The sequence below is a fragment of the Cervus elaphus genome, chromosome 20 (assembly GCF_910594005.1).
Source record: "Cervus elaphus chromosome 20, mCerEla1.1, whole genome shotgun sequence".
Classification (NCBI taxonomy): domain Eukaryota; kingdom Metazoa; phylum Chordata; class Mammalia; order Artiodactyla; family Cervidae; genus Cervus; species Cervus elaphus.
In genome coordinates, this window is record NC_057834.1 from 132531785 (window position 1) to 132557492 (window position 25708).

Below are 25708 nucleotides of genomic sequence, written 5' to 3' on the forward strand. Positions count from 1 at the left end.
TGGAATTAGAAACATGTGGGTAAGAATTGTGCATGATCTTTGTGAATACCCACAGGAGAATGTAGAGGCAGAAAAAGCCCTGTAATACTCAGATTATAATTTCTGTTCGTTAGGAATCATCTTACAGTAATGATTCTGTAAGGATGGAATTAAAAGATGATTAAAGTAAAATCTAGGTGGTACAGAAAGGTTCAGCTCAGTGCATTTTGAAATGCTTTGAAGCAGGCGTGGCAGTTTTTGGCTGTTAGGTTGCTGCTGGCAGTTGGTAATAAGGGCCTGTACATGTGTAAGGTGCTTCTCTTGTGGCTCAGATGTAAAGAATCCACCTGCAAGGCAGGATACCCAGGTTTGATCCCTGGGTTGGGAATATCCCCTGTTGAAGGAAATGGCTTATGCACTCCAGTATTCTTGCCTTGAGAATTCCATTAAAAGAGGAGCCTGGTGGGCTACAGTCCATGGGGTCAAAAGAGTAGGACGCAACTGAGCAACTAACATAGCAACAACAACACACATACATATAAGTGGGCTTTATGGTTTTTGGTATCGACTTGTCTTCAGTTTAACCACTAGACCATTCAGGTATGACCTAAATCAAATACCTTATGAATATACAGTGGAAGTGAGAAATAGATTTAAGGGACTAGATCTGATAGACAGCCTGATGAACTATGGATGGAGGTTCGTGACATTGTACAGGAGACAGGGATCAAGACCATCCCCATGGAAAAGAAATGCAAAAAGGCAAAATGGTTGTCTGAGGAGGCCTTACAAATAGCTGTGAAAAGAAGAGAAGTAAAAGCAAAGAACAGGAAAGATATTCCCATTTGAATGTAGAGTTCCAAAGAATAGCCAGGAGAGATAAGAAAGCCTTCCTCAGCGATCAATGCAAAGAAATAGAGGAAAACAACAGAATGGGAAAGACTAGAGATCTCTTCAAGAAAATTAGAGATACCAAGGGAACATATCATGCAAAAATGGGCTCAATAAAGGACAGAAATGGTATGGACCTAACAGAAGCAGAAGATATTAAGAAGAGGTGGCAAGAATACACAGAAGAACTGTACAAAAAAGATCTTCATGCCCCGATAAATCACATGGTGTGATCACTCACCTAGAGCCAGACATCCTGGAATGTGAAGCCAAGAGGGCCTTAGAAAGCATCACTACGAACAAAGCTAGTGGATGTGATGGAATTCCAGTTGAGCTATTTCAAATCCTGAAAGATGACGCTGTGAAAGTGCTGCACTCAATGTGCCAGCAAATTTGGAAAACTCAGCAGTGGCCACAGGACTGGAAAAGGTCCGTTTTCATTCCAATCCCTAAGAAAGGCAATGCCAAAGAATGCTCAAACTACTGCACAATTGCACTCATCTCAGACACTAGTAAAGTAATGCTCAAATATCTCCAAGTCAGGCTTCAGCAATACGTGAACCAAGAACTTCCAGATGTTCAAGCTGGTTTTAGAAAAGGCAGAGGAACCAGAGATCAAATTGCCAGTGTCCACTGGATCGTCAAAAAAGCAAGAAAGTTCTAGAAAAACATCTATTTCTGCTTTATTGACTATGCCAAAGTCTTCGACTGTGTGGATCACAATAAACTGTGGAAAATTCTGAAAGAGATGGGAATACCAGACCACCTGACCTGCTTCTTGAGAAACCTGTATGCAGATCAGGAAGCAATAGTTAGAACTGGACATGGAACAACAGACTGGTTCCCAATAGGAAAAGGAGTACATCAAGGCTATATATTGTCACCCTGCTTATTTAACTTATATGCAGAGTACATCATGAGAAACGCTGGGCTGGAAGAAGCACAAGCTGGAATTAAGATTGCCGGGAGAAATATCAATAACCTCAGATATGCAGATGACACCACCCTTATGGCAGAAAGTGAAGAGGAACTAAAAAGCCTCTTGATGAAAGTGAAAGAGGAGAATGAAAAAGTTGGTTTAAAGCTCAACATTCAGAAAACTAAGATCATGGCATCTGGTCCCATCACCTCATGGGAAATAGATGGGGAGACAGTGGAAACAGTGTCAGACTTTATTTTTTTGGGCTCCAAAATCACTGCGGGTGGTGACTGCAGCCATGAAATTAAAAGACGCTTACTCCTTGGAAGGAAAGTTACGACCAACCTAGATAGCATATTAGGAAGCAGAGACATTAGTTTGCCAACAAAGGTCCATCTAGTCAAGGCTATGGTTTTTCCAGTGGTCATGTATTGATGTGAGAGTTGGACTGTGAAGAAAGCTGAGTGCCGAAAAATTGATGCTTTTGAAATTGATGTGGTGTTGGAGAAGACTCTTGAGAGTCCCTTGGACTGCAAGGATATCCAACCAGTCCATCCTGAAGGAGATCAGTCCTGGGTGTTCATTGGAAGGACTGATGCTGAAGCTGAAACTCCAGTACTTTGGCCACCTCATGCGAAGAGTTGACTCATTGGAAAAGACCCTGATGCTGGGAGGGATTGGGGGCAGGAGGAGAAGGGGATGACAGAGGATGAGATGGTTGGATGGCATCACCAATTCGATGGGCATCACCAACTCGATGGGCATGAGTTTGAGTAAACTCCGGGAGTTTGTGATGGACAGGGAGGCCTGGCGTGCTGCGATTCATGGGGTCGCAAAGAGTCGGACACGACTGAGCAACTGAACTGAACTGAACTGTCTTCAGTTTATTGGGACTGTTATGCTATCTGTATTGGTTTCCACAAGCATTTTTAGCATCATTCCATTGTGGTCTCCTTGATCATCTACCCGAGACATTGTGGTCTCCTGGATCATGTATCTGAGATACTGTCACTAATTTCCCAGGTGGCCCAGGTAAGTGAGCGATAGAGCCAAGAGTTAGAGCTGCTGGTCTCACTTTCTAGTAAATGTCCCCTCTTTCAGTTTGCACTCCATTCACCTGAATGGATAATGGGGCCTTTGCAGAAAACTTAGTCCCCTCAACACAGAAGGTGTGCTTCTTTGAAGTGAAAGACTCATTCTCTCAGAAGCTTTCGATCTCCTAGACAAAAGTATTTGATTGAATTTTTTAGCTGTCTGTTATTAAATAGCATTAGTATACCAACAGAGTGTTTTGGCGGGGCGGGGGGGGGGCAGTGCGTATGTGTCTTGGAAAAGTCGTATCTAATTTTCAGATGCAAAGTTTATGTATAAATAGTATGGTGGGAGAGTCCTCTGGCCTGAATGGAGAAGGCCCTGCATCTGTATTGAGACTGAGAGCCCAGACAGGCCTGTCCATGTCCAAGTTATGCCATTTTGGGCATCCTCTCTGTGTGACCTGTGTAAGTGATGTGGAGCCCTTAGGAAAAAACATACCATGTGAATCTTCAGTACTGCTTTATTTTCACAGGTTAGGTGAATTTTGTTACCTTATTATAGAAATAAGAATTCCTGCTGTCTTATCTGTGTAACAGCAGTCTTGGGTTGGAAAAAAATCTGTTCTAGCTAGTATTTAAGAATGTCTAAGATTTTTAAACTGCAAAAGTTCTCAATAATTAAGTTTCTGTGTCCTTGATATACTTTGCTATTATCAGTCTTAGACCACTCCAGAGTTCTTTATTTTCTTCTCCTTTTGGTCAAAGAATAGGAAAATGTGACTTGCTGCCGTGCCCTGCTTTTCACAACTGCTTGCCTTTACTGTCTAGTATTTATTTCAAGAAATGATTCCTGCGTGGGTCATCACCAGTGGGGAGGGTTCATCTTTCCCTTTGCCCGCATAGGACTGGATAAGGGAGATTTCAGAGGAGCAGCAACAAATCTGTTTGAAATCTGATAGGGTGACATTTTTGGGTCTTGTTTTGGTTGAGGACAGTTTGATTTTTTTTTTTAAATGGAAATGACGAGTATACAAAAATAGTCTTAAGTTAAACCAGAGGTAAGGGAAAGGGTTCATCCTCGTACATGTAAAATTAAAATAGCAGAGAAAGCATAATTTTCATGGAGTATTAGATTTGGAAAGAAATAATAGAGTTCATCTCGTCCAACCTCCTACTGGTGAATAAACACTCATTGTGTGTTTATAGAAAAAACTATTTGAAGTTTGAAACAGGAATTTGGGTTTGAAAATGCTTCATTGCCTAATTATTTTTTGCTTTTTCTAGTGGAGGTTTTTTTCCCTGAGTTACATTATATGTAAACCTTTATATCTACAAAAACATAAATATATTTGCATCTATGAAGTTTTTATACCATTCAATGGATCCTAAGTAGAAAGGTAAAGTTTTTACTTTGGTTGGAAGTCATTCAGGTGAATAGTTGTAATTTTTAAATCACTATTTGATTAATGTGCACAATAGCTTTAAAGTGGATAAAATTTTGCATCTAATACCTAATTTTGCCTAATACCACCCTACAGTTTCCGTCAGGCTAGTACTTACTTTACTTGCTCTGATCACTTTCTGCCACAAATATATGAATATGTGAGTGTGTCTGAGTGTCAGGCCCAAATGATTTTTCAGTTATTTTTGCTGTTTTCTTGTGAATATTTGTTCTTAGCTGTTAAAAATTAAGTGGGTAATATTTACCCCAGTTCGGTTTTATAAGGAACCAAAGGAATGATCTTTGTTGTCTTGAAGAAAGTAGCAGTTTTAAAAGGATGTTCACTAAATATTATGCAATCATCATTCTATCCAGGGAGCTAGGTTTGAAACTAGACTGTTGCTCCAATTGGCAGATGAAAATGAAAAATTTATGACTGATTTACCTAGAGTTCAGCTGTGTAAAGTGTGGCCATGTACTGGTATCATAGCACATTCATACAAACTCACCAACAGCATTTCTGTTGTTACATATAATCTGTTACCTTCATGTGCATTGATTTCAGCAGATAACCACCAAGAGAAATTTTGTATAATGTTATATTTCCACAACATGTATTGTTAGCTCAGCCATTTTTTTTTAATGGGTGGAGGCTTGATCACCATGATGTAATCAGAAAGATGTAATCAGCATTGGAAAAAGAAAACATGAGATACGATGAAGGAAAAATAACTGCAAAACTGGCTGAGTGTATTTAATACATTAGAAAATAGGGTGCTAAAATAGATACTTCTTACTCTATCAGTCCTGTTTCAGAGATCTGAAAACTGTCAATGCTTTGTCCATTGATGTGGATGTCCAGGTCAGTCCTGTTTGGGCTCTTGGAGACCAGAGGAGTTTGAAATTCAGGAATGGTCTTGTCAAAATTCTCCATCTTGATTTGATACTCCCCCTTGGAGCCTCGGGTCAACAGAGATGCAAAACAGTGACGTAACATGATCTCGGAGGGCAGGTAGGATGTCCTCCTCTGGCACGTTTCTCCAGTGCCTTCCTGCGTTGCTGAAAGGAACACGACCAGTTCAAAGTGGGGAGGGTTTTCATGCTGGAGCAGAGTAGCCAGAGGACTTGATGGTGTAATAGCGTGGTAGTAGGTGAGTGGAAAGATAAAGAATGGACACTCCTCAGAACTGACGCCGTCAAGGTGGAAGTCCACACTGGTCTGGTAGAGTTTGCCGTTTTCTCGTTCCTGATAGAGTATAGCTGAGACCCGGACATTGGTTAGAGGGCTAGGTCGAGTGTTGGCCACTTGGAAAATGAGATTAGGTTTGCCATCTATGTGAGCTACTACTGCTAAGTCAGTAAAGCGAATTGAGAAAGCTCGATTTTTTGGCCGGGCAATCTTCGCCACAAAGGCACCTAAATTAGAAACCATTGAGTTTTTTTTTAGAACGAACACTAGAAATGTCATTACCTTTTCTGAATGACAAGGATCTAGCAAATTGTTATACATTTCTTAGTGTCGTGCCTGCCAAATATTTCAGAAATTCAACTTACTGATTTCTCATTAGCCTGAAGCTTTTTTCAAAACAGTACATATATTCTTATTTTAAAACTGATTTCAAAATGGATAAGGAAAATTCATTTGTCACATAGAAATGTAAAACTTTTTAAGTTTGTTAGGAAGTCAGAGTGGTCATTGCCTATATTCCTACCCCTGCTTTAAAAAGAAAGGCAACAGAAAGTAAATGCAATTTCGTTGCCACCAGATTACTTCAAGTTGAAATAGAGATTAGATTCATAGTAGAATGATTTGGTGTAGGGAAGGGACCAGTAGAACAAGTGGCCCATTGAAGAATTTTTAACTTAGAAATTTATACAAAGCCTTTTTTCTTTTAAAAAGGCTCTGACTCTCAGGTGATTTGAGTGTATGCTTCAAGTGCATCGTCTTCCTAGCCACCCCTTCTCTCCTCCACCGCCCCCCGCCCACCTCTAGATCAGGGTTTCTTAACTACTACTGTGCCTCAGATGTTGGCAGCCTGGTGAGGTCTGTGGACCTCTTATCAAAATTATGCTTTAAATGCATTAAAGTAAAATACATAAAAAGGAAGCCAAATATATATATATATATGTGTGTGTGTGTGTGTATGTATTTTTTCTTTTTTTCTTGCTAAGGATGTGTATTCTTATTCTTTATCATGCAGTACTGACTGGTACTCTGGGCTCACTAGTATTGAGTAAATGTTGAAAAGATGAATTCAGGAGAAAATTCTAGCCCAGTAAAGGTTAACAACAAAAAAAATGAAATTCCTCTGTTAGGTAAAATGACTGTCATAATATGCATTGAACACATTTATTCACTTAAGAAAATATTTAGTACCTTTGAAAAATCCTTTTAGATTTTTTTCTTCATATGTTTTTGGCTACTGTCGTAATGATACCTTTTTTCTTAGGTTGGGTAAAATTTAAATATAGAGTCAAATTTTAAGAAATTTCTACAATTGTTTGACCCAAGACTCTTTTCTAGTCTCAGGCATTACTTGTCAATAACGCAAATGGATTGTTCTGGAATACGATTGCTTGTAACTGACTACACCCATTCCAAAACATCCCTGTGCTTTGTTAAAGAGCAGAAACATTACCTGTGATAAACGCCTCTAGCATGAGGCCCAGGAGCATTTGTATGGCAAGCAGTGCGATAGCACTCGGACAGTCGCCGCTGGGGAACATGGTGCCGTAACCAATGGTGAGCTGGGTCTCCAGGGAGAAGGAGAATGCCGCTGCAAAACTGGTGATGTGCTTGACACAGATAGTGTGGTTTTCAGGTGGGGCGTCATGATCTAGTCCCAGGTCACCATTCATCTCAGCTAGAACATACCAGAGCGCTGCAAAGACAAGCCAGTGGATGACAAAAGAGGCGGCGAAGACCAGCATCATCCAGCGCCAGCGCATGTCCATTAGGGTTCCCCAGGCGTCTCGAAGATACGCAAGACCTGTTTGCGCGCCGTCCATTTGAAGCGTGCTGTGACCATCCTTGGTAACCATCCTCCGGCGCCTCTGAGTCAGGAGAGGAGCAATAACTTTGCAGTGACTGCCATCCATCTCAGGCTGTAATGCTCTGAAATCGAGAGTGTATTAGTAAACCCTAAACTGTTTCATAGTTAATATTATTTATATCCTGAGACTTAGTTTTGTAATTTTTTTTTGCAATGCTTCCTCAACTACCAGGCAGGCTTTCCCAATCTGATAGCTCTTTCTGTTTTCACATGAGGGAGCATTTACTCAGTCATTCATTTGATAGCTCATTGTGGATTGCCTTGAGATATCTCTTACTGGTTCTTTCAAGGACTGTTAAAGTTTTGTTTGGCATTTTAAAAAATTTCTGAGGGCTGGGGTTACCATTCATGTCTTGACACTTTTGTATTTTTCTTGCACAAGTCCAGCCTTCAAGTATGTATTGATTTGACTAAACATTATATGTAAATAACTTTTCATAATTAATTAATAGCTTATAACTGAATAATGGAATGGAATGTTAAATATCTGTTCCTTTTTAAAATAGAAATCATTTAGAAGTGTAGTGTTTAGCTGACTGAAAATGTTTTGAAGCCAAACTTAGTGCTAGGATAAGATTAAGCTTTTAGAGATCTGTAGTTCTATTGTATGCTTTATAATTAGCCTATTGAAAGTTTTGTAATTAGATTTTATTTGTTTTTGTTACTTTGTGGCCATTTTCATGGAGGCTTTCCTTCTGTGGCTGGTGGATTGCCACCCTTTTGAATAGTCTAGATTCTGACTAGATAGTAAGGAATTTTCTCTCTACCCAAAATAAGAATCTCCAGGTAGAGATTCCAAGGTAGTATTAATTTTGGAAGTAAATGAACCATTAGAAAAAGTTTCAAGTTCAATGAACTAAGATAATCATTAAGGCATCAAATGGCAGTTTTTAGAACATATTAGTAAAACTAGTTTTTAGCTGTAGTCAGTTTTCGTCTATGTTTCTGTTTTCTCTGTGTGGTACATAGAAGTCGAACATGTACTTTCCATGTGACCGTCCCCGCATACGACAGAGGTGCAGAGGACTCGGGCAGAGGCAGCCAGGGACAGACCGGGAGATGCGGCTTTGCTTCCCTTGAGTGCTCCTCTCTTCTCTGCCGCAGTCCAGTACTTGGGGTTTGTGTGTGACTCTTTTTGTTTTGTTTTGTTTTTTACTTTTTTTTTTTCCATTTATTTTTATTAGTTGGAGGCTAATTACTTTACAACACTGTAGTGGTTTTGTCATACACTGACATGAATCAGCCATGGAGTTACACGTATTCCCCATCCCGATCCCCCCTCCCACCTCCCTCTCTACCCAATCCCTCTGGGTCTTCCCAGTGCACCAGGCCCGAGCACTTGTCTCATGCATCCAACCTGGTCTGGTGATCTGTTTCACCATAGATAATATACATGTTTTGATGCTGTTCTCTCGAAACTTCCCACCCTCGCCTTCTCCCACAGAGTCCAAAAGTCTGTTCTGTACATCTGTGTCTCTTTTTCTGTTTTGCATATAGCGTTATCATTACCATCTTTCTAAATTCCATATATATGTGTTAGTGACTCTCTTTTTTGAGGCTTCTTCCTTCAGAAGTAGATGCCCTTGGAAGTGTTGCGTATCACCTTCCTCCCTTTTGAATGACAGCGATGTTTAAGAAGGTAACTGGAGGTGTGTGGAGCTAGGCTATTGCTTGAGTTTGCTGGACCCTCCTCTGTTTAGGAACTTTGGGGTTTTGGACACTGCCTTCCCATGTTGGAATTGGATCTTAGCAGCTGGGTAGATACTTTCCCTTTTGTCCTAAGGCTGATTTAATATTTATTGCTGATATTAGAGACATTCTCTTATATTTTTTTCAGATTTGAGTTACTGATGGAACACTGGGATGACTGTTAAGTTTATTTAGATTAGATGGTCATTTCAGTTTCATATTATAAATTTAAAAAGTCTTAGGACCTCAATGTCTTATAATTTATTATCCTAACAAGTTGTCATTATTGTTTTATTTAGTTTTTATTTTTTTTTCTTGGCACACTAATGACTCATTTTATTAGATTTGATGATGTTTTAGAAGACCTGATCTCTACCCTTTAGTAATAATAATAAAATATTCATAAATATTTCATATTGCATTGTCTCTAATTCTTTGGAATCAGCAAGATAGACATTCATATCCCATTCTTCTGGTGAGATCACTGAGGATCAAAATTTTCACAGGGCATATGGATTATTTTCCAAGTCTGGCTAACTTTACAGTTGAATTTTTGTTTTTTTTTTTTAACTCCAAGAAGCTGCCTTATTTAGAGAGTTTGGCGAGATAAAAATCTTCTCAAGATAATTGATACAACATTCACAAGATCATCTTTGACAGCCTAATTTTTAGCACCTTTAGTAGATATTCTTCCTGTCCGCATAAATGTCTCTAGTATCCATTTTAAATCATTGTTAGCTTTATGCATGATTTTTGTGTCAATAATGATTAATTGGATTAGCTAATATAGATTGTTGATTATGTGCCAGGAATCATACCAAACACTTCACATGTATTGACTCATGTGAAGCCAGTAGCTTCACAGAGTAACCTCTTGGGCTATTTGTTGCTTTATTAGTATTAATCTTGTTTCTTATGCATGCATGAGTGCTCGGTTGTGTCCGACACTTGGTGATCCCATGGACTGTTGCCTGCCAGGCTCCTCTGTCAGTGGGATTCTTTAGGCAGAAATACTGGAGTGGGTTACCATTTCCTTCTCCAGGGGATCTTTTTGACCCAGGGATCAAACCAGTGTCTCTTAGGTCTCCTGCATTGGCAGGCAGGTTCTTTACCATTGAGCCACCTGGGAAGCCCAATGTTTCTTAACTTTCCTACTATTACCATTATTAATGACATTTTATACATAATGAAGCTGAGGCACAGTACGTTTCCTAAGATCATAAAAGTAGTGTTAGTGAGTTTCTGCTTAGTCCGTAGACCAGACCAGAGTCAGTGCTATATTGCCTCAAAAATAGACATTTTGACCTAGTTATTAGCCTTTGTGAATAACAGTGTTCCATTTGACTAGTTTGTCCAAGAACCCTTCTGAGTATTCTTCAAAAATGCTTAGGCTAAGACCTGTGATTTGTAGACAAGAAATATATTTTCAATTAAGGAAGACATCTTGCATGGTTTGAAGATGAGTAAAATCAGAATTATTACAGTCTAGTCTTGGATTCTGCAGAACAGTAGAGTTAAAATGTGGAGAAGAGAGTTCTTATAAAACATTGCCAAATTTGTACTTTACCAGATGGAGAAAATAATTTTAAAGATTACTACTTTCATCATAATTTTATGAAAGAAAAGACATTCTGACAGTAAAGGGTAACTGGCTGCCTGCACCAAGTTGATGAACTGCTGTGTGGTTTTGCATTATCCGTGACTTTGACGTTTATTGTTTGTTGCTTTCTGCCTATTTTGGCAAATGCCCGTTGTGGACCTGTACACTGGTGCTGTTCCACTTATGGAACCACTGATTGCTTATTGTGTCACAGTCATTTGTGAGAGGAAAGGTCCATGGTTGTTCTTGATTTCAACCTGCTTCATTAAGTTATAAAATTCATTACCTGAAAAGATAGCCTTTGTATACATACTATAGCTAATAAAATTAATTGTTCTAATCTGGGCCTTTTTTCAGGATTGTAATTTCTTCCTTACAGATTTTGTAGCACAGATTTTGTTCTAGGTTTTTTCAATTTTTTTTTTCCTCTTGGAACTGAATAAATACAAGGAAAAGCCTGTGAACAGAAGGCTAATAGCAAAAACAGTGGAGCATTATCCTTTTTATATATAAAACGGTCCTAGATCTTGTTTAGATGGTGTTGGAAAGTAGAGTAGTTGAGAGAAGTAAGATTTTGATCCCCACTTAACAGATTACCCTGAATAATTCCGTTCTTTGGACTCGTGTGGTCAGTGTGGTTTAGCGTAATGAAGACAGGGTGGGACATGTAGCTGCCGGGGCTCTGGCTCTGTTGGTTATATAGCTGTGTCAGTTTGGGCAAGCCAGCCAATCCCCTTGGCCAGGTTTCCTTATATTAGAGAGAGAAAGAAAAGAGGGAATTAAATAACATGCTCCTTTAAAATCCTGCATGTTTGTAAACTTACTACCATTTCCCTCAACTTTTACAGGTTTCTTGTATGATTGTTTTCTATATGATTTTACATCTGCTCATATGACATTTAAAGCATTAAATTATTGTTGCCTAATATATGTAGATTTTCTCTCCATCAAATTTAAAAGTGTTTGAGGGACAGACATTATGCTATTGTATTTCAAGGTAATTTTTATATCCCTACAGGCACACAAGTGCTTTTTGAATGTTTTCATCTTAGTCTGTATTTGTGTGATTCTTGTAAACTGGTCCCAGTAGAACGTAGAATAGAAGCTCGGTATGGTTTGCTTGTATTTCTCTGTGTGGGCCAAAAGATATTTGCCTGCATATAAATCATTTGATGGAAAAAAATTGTACTTTATAAAAATGATATTTTGGCTGCTTCATTGGTCATCAAAATAATGAACTCATTCTACTCATTAGGTTGTAGCACTCAAAATTATGTCTTTTATTGTCATGTTGTACTGTAGTAGTGCAGCTCATATTAAACAGTTAGATATAAGTTATAATAACTACAGTTGTTACGTGACTAAAAGTATTACCGTGTATTTGCTCACTTCTGGTGGAAACACTTTTAAGACTGTAGAGAGTCCTAATCATCTCTCCTGCCCTCCCATAATTGGGACAAACAGTGTGAGTTCTAATTCTGTTATATAAGCTCAGAGATTCTTTTATATTTTAATTTCTTATTTGTAAAGGTACATAATTTCAGCAATAATTTCATGCTTAAAAAGAAATTAGGACACTCATTATTTTTCCTATGTGGTTAAAAAGATAAAAACAAAATTTTTTTTGATGGTTTTTTTTAATGCTCGTTTTTGGTTTCTTTAATCCTGTCCAGAGGAAAAAGATTTTTTTTTTTTTGAAAGCCACTGAATTTTTTTCTAGGATTTTTCTTTTCTCATTTCTGTATTATAATGCAGAATTAGAACACATTTAGTAACACAAGAAAATATTCAATAATGCTTTCAATAAGACTGTTACTCTGTTTCTAAAATTTAAGGAAAAAGAATAAGGAATGTATGACCCTATAGGTAATATCTTTGTTTTGAAACTCTATTGGCAATATCTAGTTCTGTCCCTATTTGTCAGTCAGTTTTTTTTCTCTGTTTCCCTGAAGGAAAGAAATAGGATTGAGTATTATCTCAGGTACTCACCAGTTCTTTTGGTGGGTCAGCCTATACACCGAGGCAGGTCTTGAGGAAACTCTCAGTCTGTCTTTTTGATAAGGTAATTTTAATCTACAAGTCCAGTTTGTAGGTTCTCTTCTTGGACTGGGTTTACAGTTCACATTCCTCTGTTTATAATGTCGTGGGGGCTGGTTTCAGCTGAAGCTGATGTGATTGGTCACTTAGTCTGCAGGGGGGCCAGTTAGCTCTGATCATGTGGGAAAGAACGCTGGTTTGTTAGGAGGTCTTTCTTTACTCAGCACAACTCTGGAGAAAGCCTCCAGAACTGACTTGGAGAAGGGGTGCATTTTTTCCCTCTAATCAGGACCGGTCTTTAGTAAGTTTGCATAATCTTACTTAAGAGTTTATTTGAAAGTTCAAAGGGATAAAATTCCCTGCAAGATTTCCTTTCAGCCGTCTTTCCTTACATAGCATGTTGAAGTGTGAGATGTTTCCTTTACTAATCTTTTTTTCCTCCATTTCTTTGGGGAACATTTCCTTGGATAAGGACTTTTAGGTATAAGTTAATGAATTGATTTTATTAGTATTCTTTTCATATCCCATCTCATCAGAATGACTACCACTAATTGTGAAACTAGTAATATAGGTTAATTCTGTTACCTGAAATCTTTTTGCGGGGGGGTAAGGAGGCAGACTTTTTAATTTTTTTATGGCTGTGTACAGAGAGCTTGAATAAGAATACATTTAATTGTTGGTTCCTTGCATTTACCTTTAAAAACACACTGGTGTAAAAGAACAGAAAAAGTTTCTTAAGTCATGCTTCAGTGATCATTGAAGCATGACTTAAGAAAAAGTATGATGACATGCAATAAATACAGTGTTCAGTATACAGAAAATTTAACTTGATGTCTAAATATAATGTTTAGCTGGGAAACATCTGTGATCCAGCATTCAGCAACCTTCAAATGAGCTGTGGCCTGGCTTTGTATAATGACTTACTGAGCAACACTTTTCTCCACCTCCGTTAGCTGCTCATTTTAAAACTTTGATCAAATGTCACATGTAAGGGGATCTGAGGTATAAAGGCTCCGATTGTTCAAAGTGAAGTCATGGACAACCTGCTGGGGAAATTATTAATGTAGACCAATATAATGCTACTTAGAAAGTGAAATCCGCCTTTGTAGATTCCTCCTCCTTGCCCCCACCACAATTAAAAAAATAACTTAATTCCGTCTTTGTTTTATTAATGCCAAGCATTTCAGTACAAGTTCAGACACAGCACTGGAAACTTTGACCTTCAGAACTAGAGAAGGTAAAAGCATCAAGGAGGGACTTGTGATGTTGATGCACCTTCTCTGTATGTTCTGGTAGGAATTAAGCTTTGTATCAATTGCCAGGTAACTGCTTGGGGTGGCAGAGGGAAACCAGAGCTAATACAGCGCAACGCTGCCTTTCATAAAGAGGTACTGAAAGTGTACCTGCCGTGTGTCCTGAATAGATGTTATAATAAGGAAAATAATAAAGGTTTTACCAAAATTAGAAGCCTTTTTCCATAATATATTGAGACAAGTTATTTACAAGATGATTGTCAAGAAACATATCAAATGAAGAAGTATTCTGGTTTCTGAATTTTGCACTTTGAAAGTCGGCTATGGTCTGTAAACAGTCATTCTTAATTGCTAACTGAATGGAAGTCGTAGACCTGTTCAGGAGTGCTTCCTCAGGGGCTTAGCACTCCCCTTTTAATAGCCTGAGCAGTTAAATTCATTGCTGTTTGAATTTAATAGCACTGAAATGAGGTTAGCTGAGTTGAAACTGATATTGATACTGATGTTAGACCAACTTCACCCTAAAATAAATGGGCCCTCCTATTGAAACAGAATTAATGATTTAAATTGGAGATGGCTCTAAAACATTCTATAAAGGAACATAAGTGCTAGTTATCTATCAATGAATTCCCCCCCCCAAATTATAATGATTAAGAAAGATACCAAGATCAGGTACATTATTCTTTATTAAATAAATTAAATTCTGTATCCCTAAAATGTTTGCTTTGCTTTCTGGCTAAACCATTCCAGTGTATAATCCATATTTGTACCACATTGAACCTGCAAGCAACAAAATCTTTAGTCGGAGTGCAATGTTTTGCCTGTGTACATACGTCATTTCACAAGTTTTAAACTTTAGCCATGGTCCCCAGTGCTCTTTCTTCCATAGTGTACTTTGCTTTCTTTAGAAGAGGCCTGGTCTCTTTCCAGTTCTGCCTTGAAGCCCACTGCTGATCATCGTCCCCAGAGATTTCAGGCAGCGTCTGGATATATACTAGCAGATGACTGAGCTCAAGGGTTACAGGACTGTGGGGCATATTCAGACCACATGAGGTCTTTTTCAGAGTCTCATACACTGCAGCCCTTCCCGTCTCTGTCTTCCAACCAGGAACTGCTGTGTTTGCAGAACCGTGTTAACCACTGGAGCAGATTGTGACCCCCTCAGGGGTTAGGATGGGAGAAAAATGGCAAATCTCTGGATATAGACTTTAAACTACTCCATCCTAGCTACCCTGAGTTTTGTTGACAATTGAGGGGGAAAAGAAAATATCAGTACCTGGATGGGATTCCCTTTCACTGTTTTTTTGGTATTAGGAAATATTTTTAGTGTTAATCAAAGAATCTGTATCTGAATACAGGAATACAAAGTTACTTGTTAGAAAAATTTGCACATAAACAAGCTTCAAAGTCTGTCCCATAATTCCACTTTTGCTTTTGGAGTTTGGGCACTTGTAAGTTCCAAGTCTCACAGCTGTAGATTTTGTTGGCTGAGTGCCCTTTTGCTCCATCTGAAGTTTTCCATAAACACCATTTCTGGCTGCAAGTCAAACATGCACACAGGTGCCCTTTTACTGCTCTTTCTCCTTAGGAAGTCCACTTAGTTAGACCAGACTAAAACCAATATTGCATTTTAATTTTATATTATTTTTAGAAGAGTTCTATTTAGACTTAATACATTAAGGCAGAAACAACCAAGTGTCTACTGCCATTGGGGAAAGTATTTATATATGTAGTACACTGTATTTTAGCACTTTCTGTATATCTTGAAGATATATGAATATAAAATTACAGTTTTTACAGGTAGTACAGTTTGCTCATAAAACTGTCATGTTTGCCGTATTGAATGCCACTTATATTTTTTTACCTTTTAGGGGTCATAGATACCTTTGAGACTCTGGCAGAAACATTAGACCCTTTTTCCTGAAAAAAGACAGGCATGCCCACGTGCTGTGTGTTTCCAGTTTTAAGGATTCACTACCCACAAGCTCTCTTGTTGACTGTGGTTAGGAATATTTGGTTCAGGCATCAATTTTTAAGTTATTTAATTATGTGTGCTTTTAATCATCTTGTTTACAAGTTTACAAGTTAATCTGTTAAGATTTTTTTTAAAGTCAGCTAAAACATTTGGTTACTCAGCTTTGTCATATTGCAGATGTTATAGAAGGAGAAAGACTTGAGTGCTGAGAAAGGCCATGTGGGTATCCCTCATTCATTTTAGCCCTGGTCACTGTGGAGCCCTATAATTTTTAGACCTTAAAGGAACTTTAGTAGATACTGTCTTTTGAGTTGCCTGTGAACAACTTTATAATTTAATTGTATCAGTAATACACAAATATGTATTTATTTAACTCATTATAGAGTTGAAGTTCTCTTTGGAACCCCCCACTTCCCACTCATATTTACACAAATATAAATCTGCTGTAATCATTTAGGTTGTAAAGGATTTATTTTCATGTTTTAGAGCAATTCTTTGCATACGGGATAGTTTTGGAAATGTGTATTTTATTAGATGGTACTTAAAGTCATTTTCCCCCCTCAAGATACTTATTTCGAGTAAAATTGTTATATTGTTAATATACAAGTTGATCTTAACATTATTTTAGGGGTACACATTTTGACATGTTTGTCTGCTGGAAGATTAACAAATTTAGTTCCCTTTAGGAATCTTGGCAGTCTCTGGCCCCAAGCTTTTCTGTGCATGGTATCTTTTTTTTCCTTAAGAGGACTTTAGACTTAGATCCTAGAACTTCCTCTTTCTTCTTCAGTTTCTGCAGCATTTCTGGCTGCTTCTGATGGGTTTAATTTGTGAGTAAACCCTGGATTAGGAGTTTGAACATCTGTGTTCTCTTTCTGATTTAGTGACTACTCAGCTGGGTGATGGGCTTCTCTGGTAGCTCAGATGGTAAAGAATCCACCTGCAATGCGGGAGACCTGGGTTCCATCCCTGGGTTGGGAAGATCCCCTGGAGGAGGTCATGGCAACCCACTCTAGTAGTCTTGCCTGAAGAGTCCCATGGACAGAGGAGCCTGGTGGGCTGCAGGCCTTGGGGTCTCAAAGAGTCAGACACGACTGAGTGACTCAGCACAGCACAGCACGGCCGTGTGGCTGAGAGGGTCCCCCTAGGGCATCCGTTTGCCCACAGGGATAATGGAGGTGACCAAGTCTGAGTCAGCCCTTGTGGTAATTGTGAGGATTGTGCGAGCTATTTCAGTACAGTTTGTCAGTCTGTAAGCTGTCAACTCATTTGTTTATGTGTGTATCCCTGGGCAGTGGACAGGAGGGTAAGTGTTGTGTTTTAAGTCTCTTCTTTAGTTTTAATCCTGTGTTTTTAATATTAATATTTGTCCATGGAGAAAGCCCTCATCTTAATATGCTAGAGGTTTGAGTAAACAAACAAACAAAAAATGATAAAGTAGTACTATTTAGTACTATTTCTGTTCATACAATGAGATCCCATATCACACTGCAAAAGAACAAGCTTATGTTCTCTGTAACTGTGTGGGTGAATTTCCTATAATGTTTTGTGAAAGAAGCCAGACGCACTACAGAATGGGAGAAAATATTTGCAAACAGTACAAACAGCTCACACAATCAGCAACAAAAACTAGACAACCTAAGTGAAAAATCGGCAGATCTAAATAGACATTTCTCCTAAGAAGAAATAGAAATGGCTTGTAGGACATGGAAAGATGCTAAATGTCTCTAATTGTTACAGAAATTCAAATCAAAACCACAACTAGGTACCCCCCTCACTGGATTGGGCTAGTGTTTATGTAAATTCAGGCTGCTGAAAACAGCAAATAATATGAAAAATCTTTGATTTGGAAATTCATATTTGAGCCACATTAGTATACTGTGTTACAACCATTAACGTAGAAAAGCTTCAAAGAGGTAACAGCGCTTAGCTTTGATAATCTTAAGTGATCTGGTGGTCTTACCTACACCTTTTTTTGAGGAGGAGAAAAAGGTATGTCACTATATGAAGTCTGTCATTTGACCTAGTAATTTTGCTCTTTGAAGCTTTTTTCAGAAGAAGTGGTTCAGAAAAGCAAAACACATATCACACAGATATCTGTTCCTAAGTTATCTAGTTCTCAATAAATTAGTTATGAAGTAAGTGTCCAGTGGGGAATTACCTAGCAGTTTGCAACAGCAGCAGGGTAAACCTAGTATATATGCATTCATATTATTATTAAGATAAGTTGGGCATGACCTAGCAACTGAACAACAACAAAGATACATAATCACAGAGATATTTGCTGTTTAAATGAAACGTAGATTTTGAAATAGTGGTTATACTGATTGAAACTACGTTTTAAAAATGTTATGTAAAAGCTAGCTGTAAGTGCGTACAGTTTTATTTCTAAGATTGAGGAATTGGTATTTTTATTTTTAGTATCTTTAATATTTTTTTTTTGCAACTTACCATCTGTTAGAAAAAATTATAATGACCAATTTTTGATGAGTTAAGCATTTTGCCACTCAGTTCAGTCACTCAGTCGTGTCCGACTCTTTGCGACCCCATGAACTGCAGCACGCCAGGCCTCCCTGTCTATCACCAACTCCCGAAGTCCACCCAAACCCATGTCCATTGTATCAATGATGCCATCCAACCATCTCATCCTCTGTCCTCCCCTTGTCCTCCTGCCCTCAATCTTTCCCAGCATCAGGGTCTTTTCAAATGAGTCAGCTCTTCGCATCAGGTGGCCAAAGTATTGGAGTTTCAGCTTCCATATCAGTCCTTCCAGTGAACACCCAGGACTGATCTCCTTTAGGATGCACTGGTTGGATCTCCTTGCAGTCCAAGGGACTCTCAAGGGTCTTCTCCAACACCACAGTTCAAAAGCATCAATTCTTTGGCGCTCAGCTTTCTTTATAGTCTCACATCCATACATGACCACTGGAAAAACCATAGCCTTGACTAGACGGACCTTTGTTGACAAAGTAGTGTCTCTGCTTTTTAATATGCTGTCTAGGTTGGTCATAACTTCCCTTCCAAGGAGTAAGTGTCTTTTTAATTTCATGGCTGCAGTCACCATCTGCAGTGATTTTGGAGCCCAGAAAAATAAAGTCAGCCACTGTTTCCCCATCTATTTCCCATGAAGTGATGGGACCGGATGCCATGATCTTAGTTTTCTGAATGTTGAACTTTAAGCCAACTCTTTTCACTCTCCTCTTTCACTTTCATCAAGAGGTTCTTTAGTTCTTCTTCACTTTCTGCCATAAGGGTGGTGTCATCTGCATATCTGAAGTGAAATGAAGTCACTCAGTCGTGTCCGACCCTTTGCAACCCCACGGACTGTATAGCCTACCATGCTCCTCCATCAATGGGATTTTCCAGGCAAGAGTACCGGAAAGGAAAGGGAAGTGGCTCAGTCGTGTCCGACTCTTTGCAACCCCATGGACAGTAGCCTATCACGCTTCTCCAACCATGGGATTTTCCAGGCAAGAGTACTGGAGTGGGTTGGCATTTACTTCTCCAGGGGATTTTCCTGACCCAGGGATCGAACCCGGGTCTCCTGCATTGTAGGCAGACGCTTTACTGTCTGAGCCACCAGGGAACTCCCTGCATATCTGAGGTTATTGATATTTCTCCTGGCAATCTTGATTCCAGTTTGTGCTTCCTCCAGCCCAGCATTTCTCATGATGTACTCTGCATATAAGTTAAATAAGCAGGGTGACAATATACAGCCTTGACGTACTCCTTTTCCTATTTGGAACCAGTCTGTTGTTCCATGTCCAGTTCTAACTGTTGCTTCCTGACCTGCATACAGGTTTCTCAAGAGACAGGTCAGGTGGTCTGGTATTCCCATCTCTCAGAATTTTCCACAGTTTATTGTGATCCACATAGTCAAAGGCTTTGGCATAGTCATTAGTGGGTGTTTTTTTTTGGGGGGGGGAGGGTGCTTATTTTGGTGCCTTCATTACTTCTCAGAGCCTTAGTGTAAAAGTAGATGGAAATGAGTGTTTTGAGCAGCTCATCCATCAGGTATTTGTATTCCCAATGTGCCTGGCACGTATTACTTGTGACTGAATAATTACATGGGTTAAAAGTTATTTCCTATCACTTACCAATTTATACACATTAGGGATTTCTTTGTTTTAAATTTTTCTTCTGTATATATAGCTGTATTTTTCATCAAGTCATATAAATAGATGTGGGCTTTTTAAAATGTCTTGTCCCTTCTTACTCTGAGCAGGAGAGCTTGGAACGTCTAACCTTTCTATCCCAAGGGCAGATGTGGAATGTACCTATAGTTAAATTCATAAAACTTGGTACTTGCTGTGCAATAAATATTTGTTAAATGAATCAGAAGATTAACATGAGAATTGTAGTTACGTCATTTAAACAGTGGTGTGTGATTTTGGACAGTTCCCATGGGTTATCTTTTTGACCCTCAACATTCTCAGCTGTAAAATTGGAAAAATAATTTCTAATACTGAGGATTGTTACGAAGATTAAATTGGTTAAATCAGTGTTTTTGTTAACTATGGCCGTGTAATAAGTTACTCTAAAACTTAGTGGCTGAAAATAGCAAGCATTTATTCTCTCAGTTTCTGTGGGCCAGGAAGGAAGCAGCTTAGCTCCGTCTCTTAGCTTAGGTCTGGCCTGGGTCTTCTGTGTGGTTTCAGTCATTTCAGGGCTCGATTGGGGTTGGATCCACTTCCACACCCACTCACAAGGCTGTTGGCAAGCCTTAGTTCTCTGCCATGTGGGCTTCTCACACGGCTGCCTCACAACAGGGCTGCTGGATTCCCTCAGAGAGAGCATCCAAGATGGAAGTTTTTAACTCAGTATCAGAAATGACATGTCAATCAGGTCTACTGGATTCTGTTTGTTAGGAGCAAGTCAGTAAGTCCAGCCCACACTTAAGGTGAGGTAATTACACAAAGATCAGAAGGCAGGGATTGTTGAGAGTTGTCTTAGAGGCTGCCTATAGTAATAAGATTTTGCCCAGCAAATAATTGTACCCTGCCCCCCCCCCCCCCCAATTCCAAGATATTTTATTGTGTAATAGAACAACCCAAACGAACTTTTTGGCCAACCCAGTACTTGATAACAACCTAATAACTGTTTGGGTAAACAGGATAGGGACTCTTAATATGTGTGAAATGGAATATAAAAGGATGAGTAGAATTTCCTCATTTTCAAATATACAATTTTTTTTCACTTTAATCCAGTTTATTGAAAAGAATTGAGATTATCACTGAGAGACTATGTAACTTTTATAAACTGAGGATTCCAGTGTATGTTTTAGATTTTCAACCACATACTTTAATGTGAAATTTTCTATAGTTCGTTATGAATTACATATGTTAGCACATGTGGTATAGTTATAGTGACTAACAAATTTGCATGGTTTAGATTTCTCTTGTCTTTTGAAAGTACCAATTTAGTTTTTTATGTATAACAGTCTCTCTTTTACTGTTAATGTAACTCTTGAGTTGTATCCGGTTAGACATAACTTAGCTTTGGATTTTGTTCAAAAGCAATTTGTTGTCTGCCTGTAATGTCCTGGGTGCCAGAGTAAAGGACAAGTTGTAGCTTATACTTCCTATTTCTGAGTTTACAATCTGTTTGGAATAAAAGAGGTTGAAGTTTACCAATACCCTTTTGGACAGAATCACTGGTAGAAGTTGATATTAAATACATTGATTTACTAAATCAGATAGTTAAAAGAATTGTATGACTTAGGAAAAAAAAAAGAGATATGCTGGTAAGGAAGGATTGCCAGGTGAAAACGGGAAGGGCACAAAGCAGCCCGTGTAGCAGTCTGAGGGGAGAGTGGGAGCGTGAATGGGGAGTCTGTATACATGCGTAAGTATAGCCACGGTCAGTTTTTGAAAGGCTTTGTAAGAAACTGTTGATGGTGGTTTTACTCTGGGGGATCTTGTGTAGGGGACGGTTGATTTGCTTTTCACTGCATGACTTTAAAAAAAAAAAAGCACATATTAGTTGTGTTTGAAAAAATAATTGCTCAGTCTTTGAACATTCAGCTTTAAGAAATGTGTCTAATAATATACTCATATATCCACAGTTATTTTATTTATACTGCCTGAACATTGAGAGGGATATATTTGCAGAAAAGCTTGATTTGAGCAATTAAGTCTGTTTTCAAAATCCTCGCTGGCTGAGGCTTATGGTTACTCTATTTCTTTACAGGGAGACCAAATTTTGAGGAAGGCGGACCAGTGTCAGCGGGAAGAAAGCATGAATTTATACGATCAGAGAGTGAAAATTGGCGTATTTTTAGAGAGGAACAGAATGGAGAAGATGAAGATGGAGGCTGGCGACTAGCTGGATCAAGAAGGGATGGAGAAAGGTGGCGGCCCCACAGCCCTGGTAAGAACCCTGTTGAGCAGAAGCACACAGGGACCCAAGGAAGCGAGGATTTTGCAGGAATTCTTAAGAATAAAGTGGAAAACCTAAACTGATAAAGAAAAAAGAGAGGAGTCATATTTATGTTGTCACACTCAGTCTTATTACCACAAAAAAATTTAACATAAAAATTCCCCACACCTGTTCAGTTGATTAGAAAAACTCACTTTTCTTTTTCTGGGGCAGTGTGGTTTAATGGGAAGCACCTGCCCTTAACTGTAAAAATGAGAGAGGATTTCATTTGGTTTTTCTAAGTCTCTGAATCTTTTTTCAGCATGCTTTTTTTATGTGGTAATTTTATGCTTACTTAGGAATATGTGCTCTCCCTGAAGTGAGGTTTTTTTTTCCCCCCCTGCATAAGAAAGGATTTATTCCTTTTTTGTCTTGAAAATGTGATTTCTTCTTATTTGAAGAATAAACTTTAGACCTAGGTCAGAAGCATAATCGTAAGTTTATCCTTTTGTCTCTCTAACTTTAGAAAAAGGAGAGAGAATAGTCATGATTAGTGGTTTTGTAAGTTCTTCTGTTTGACTCTTAACGAAGGTTTCAGACTGTTCTTCCTGACATTAGATATGCTGGTAATTGAAGACACTGGTGCTTTGTGTCAAAGTTCGTTCCCTACCCAAGTGCTGATTCCATGCCTCATGATCAGCAGATGCCCCTGCAGTTTGAATCTTGGGTCATGCAGAACTGAAGCATACAAAGAGTGTGTACATGTCTTTTGAATTTCACATGCATAACATTATTTTATGTACTGACTCTATGCCAAGGAAGCTTACTTTAATACAGGAAGATATAATAATGTAATGCTGGGAAAGATTGAAGGCAGGAGAAGTGGACGACAGAGGATTAGATGGGTTAGATGGCATCACCGACTGGATGGACGTGAGTCTGAGTAAGCTCCAGGAGTTGGTGATGGACAGGGAAGCCTGACATGCTGCAGTCCATGGAGTCGCAAAGAGTCGGACATGACTGAGTGCCTGAACTGAACTGATAATAATGTAAACTGTTTTCATTTACTTAAAAGAATCAAGTTATTAACAAGTCATTGGCCTGAGTAAACATTATAACTGGCCTTTAGGGTCCTTTATGGAGTTGTGGATAGGTGGACACTTAGTGAAGTTAATCATTCAGTTAGTCAGTTAAGTCTCTCAGTCGTGTCCGACTCTTTGCGACCCCATGAATTGTAGCACGCCAGGCCTCCCTGTCCGTCACCAACTCCCGGAGTTTACTCAAACTCATGCCCATCGAGTCGGTGATGCCCGGATAGAGTCATAATCCTTTTACCTCAACTCCTCACTGGCTGCCTCTGGGGAGAGATTTCTGTCATTAGTGGGCATTGTTTGCATCACAGTTATCTAGGCAGTTCTTATCAATCTGTGTCCTGGGCAACCAGATCTTACAGTTCTCTTCAGGGCATTATGGGATTTTGTGCTGAGCTTGCCTGTAAGCAGAGGGGCTTATAGACTATGTTCCCAACAAGCATTCAGTGAAAGAATGGATGGGATCTGGGCTGAGTGGGAAGAAAATTCCAGCTGATCAAAAACAAACAAGGTGAATGTTTTGGAAGATGAACAGTGTTTCTGAGCCCGAACGTCTAACATTCATTCTATTAAAGTGAGTTAAAAGTAAAACATTAGTGTTATATTCTGCCACTTACCACCTCACCCAAGAGCTTAGATTTTGGATATATATTGTCTCTTTTTTTGTCCCCCTATCTTTTGTAAATCTTTCTTTCCAGTGAAATTTGACTTTCACATCAGTTTTGCCATCAGCTTGGCAATTTTCCAGTTTTTTTAATCCATTTATTTTAAAAAGACAGTTTGTGGGACATAAAGATACATGGGGGCTGAACAGTGTAAATATGCATTTAAAAAATCTACTTTTTAAACCCAGCATATTAAAAGCAAGTCTGATTATATCAGTTGTTATTAGTTACTATCTTAACATTTTAGTTAATCTTTTATTAGATTTGATTAAAATTTTAAATACAGTGATCTTGACTTAAGGAAATAGTATCATAATTTAGTTCAGATTTAAGGTCTATAATGCAGTGGTCAGTCTTAATAAGCTATAGATGTGCCTTATCTGGTACATTTAGTTCCATGAATAAAATTTTATTAACTATTTAAGACAACAAAACAATTATAGGGTGTAGTTTTATTAAAGTACATCTCACAACTGGGTACATATGGAGTTGGGAGCATTAAGGACAGCAGAGCACCCGCTCTGGGAGGTGAACTTAGGAAACTTAGAGGGAAACATGAGCCACATGCCTAGAAGGATAGATTCCTATCACAGTGCATACTTAGAAATGAGAGCAGCAGACAGAGCAGTCTGGAATTCAGCTTTTGATCATGAATACTTCTTTGGGATAATGGCTCTAGGTTTACATTTAGACAATCTCGTTATAAAACTCCTTCATTTTCATAGGAGGCAATAAATTGTGTTTTGTTGTAAGTAAAGTGTGGGGAAAGGGAGAATAAAGTTTTCTTCCCTTTTTGTAAGTGACTTATGAGACTTGCCTGGTGGCTCAGACAGTGAAAAAAACAATCTGCCTGCAGTGCAGAAGACCTGGGTTCAATTCCCTGGGTGCAGAAAATCCCCTGGAGAAGGAAATGGCAACCCAGTCCAGTATTCTTGCCTAGAGAATTCCATGAAACAGAGGGGCCTGGTGGGCTACAGTCCATGGGGTCACAAAGAGTCAGACATGCCTCAGTGAGTCAGCCTTTCACTTTAAGAGGCTTATAAGATGCTACATGTATTTGATGTTTTAACAATTTTGCCCTTTGGTTTTCAGTTTGATTTTTAGATCACAGGTTTTAGCAAATTGGGCCTCAAGAGTACAGTAACATTTAACTTTGACCTCTTTTTTTTTTTTTTCCCCCTGCATATCTCCCTCGGAGAGAGCACTCAAGGATATAAAATCATAATAGGATAAAACTTGCATCTCTTTTTAAGACTCTTAGATTCAGATTTGTCAGTATTAACAAGAGGACTCCCCCCACCTGTTTTTTGTTTGTTTTTTTACTTAGATCTTTTCTTCTTGGGCAGTTGTTTTCTGTTGGAAAGTAGATGTTCTAAGTAATATGCAAGGGTGGATTTAGGAATGTCCCTGGGGGTATTCCACGGAAATTAAAACTCCCTAGAGAGAGTTAAGAGAAAAGGGAAAGGAAAGCAAGCCTATTACTGTGGAAAAAGCAGTAGAGGATGCAGGATTGGATTCCAGTTCCTTTGTTATGCACATTACTTCTGCTGTCAGAGGTTTTGTTTCATAAACTATATAATTGGGATAGTGGGCCAGATATGACCTGTCAGTGCTATAATTTCATGACTGTTTTGGGAACTGGGGAGGAATCGGTATTACCAATGGGATCCTGACACTAGTAGGTGGAGATGATGAGTCTGGTATTAAGAATTGACACAATAGCA

The 25708-nt window shown here is 38.7% G+C and overlaps 2 protein-coding genes across 10 annotated transcripts in view; one reads left to right on the forward strand and one right to left on the reverse strand.

Annotated features, from left to right (window-relative positions):
- The window catches only part of GIGYF2 (GRB10 interacting GYF protein 2), a 129803-nt gene that overhangs the window by 53527 nt on the left and 50568 nt on the right, over window positions 1-25708 (forward strand). For all 8 annotated transcript variants that reach the window (XM_043878989.1, XM_043878985.1, XM_043878986.1 and 5 more), the window contains one exon: window positions 22061-22240. In XM_043878989.1, coding sequence (XP_043734924.1) covers window positions 22061-22240 — 180 coding nt within the window. The remainder of the gene's footprint in view (window positions 1-22060; window positions 22241-25708) is intronic.
- Window positions 4782-7403, reverse strand: KCNJ13 (potassium inwardly rectifying channel subfamily J member 13). Of its 2 annotated transcripts, none has more exons than XM_043878990.1 (2): window positions 6904-7403; window positions 4782-5680 (listed from the first exon to the last, which is right to left on the reverse strand). In XM_043878990.1, exons 1-2 carry the CDS (start codon window positions 7361-7363, stop codon window positions 5058-5060), a joined length of 1083 nt encoding a protein of 360 aa, XP_043734925.1. In that variant the 5' UTR covers window positions 7364-7403; the 3' UTR covers window positions 4782-5057. The 2 variants fall into 2 exon arrangements, with proteins under 2 accessions (XP_043734925.1, XP_043734926.1); XM_043878991.1 differs by having other exon boundaries at window positions 5620-5680; window positions 7140-7374.

Excerpts from the sequence above, each read along its gene's own strand:
- KCNJ13 (XM_043878990.1), bottom strand. The coding sequence starts at position 7,363 with ATGGATGGCAGTCACTGCAAAGTTATTGCTCCTCTCCTGACTCAGAGG. Across the intron at positions 5,681-6,903 it reads GCTAGAGGCGTTTATCACAG|GTGCCTTTGTGGCGAAGATT; the intron begins GTAATGTTTCTG and ends TTTCTAATTTAG.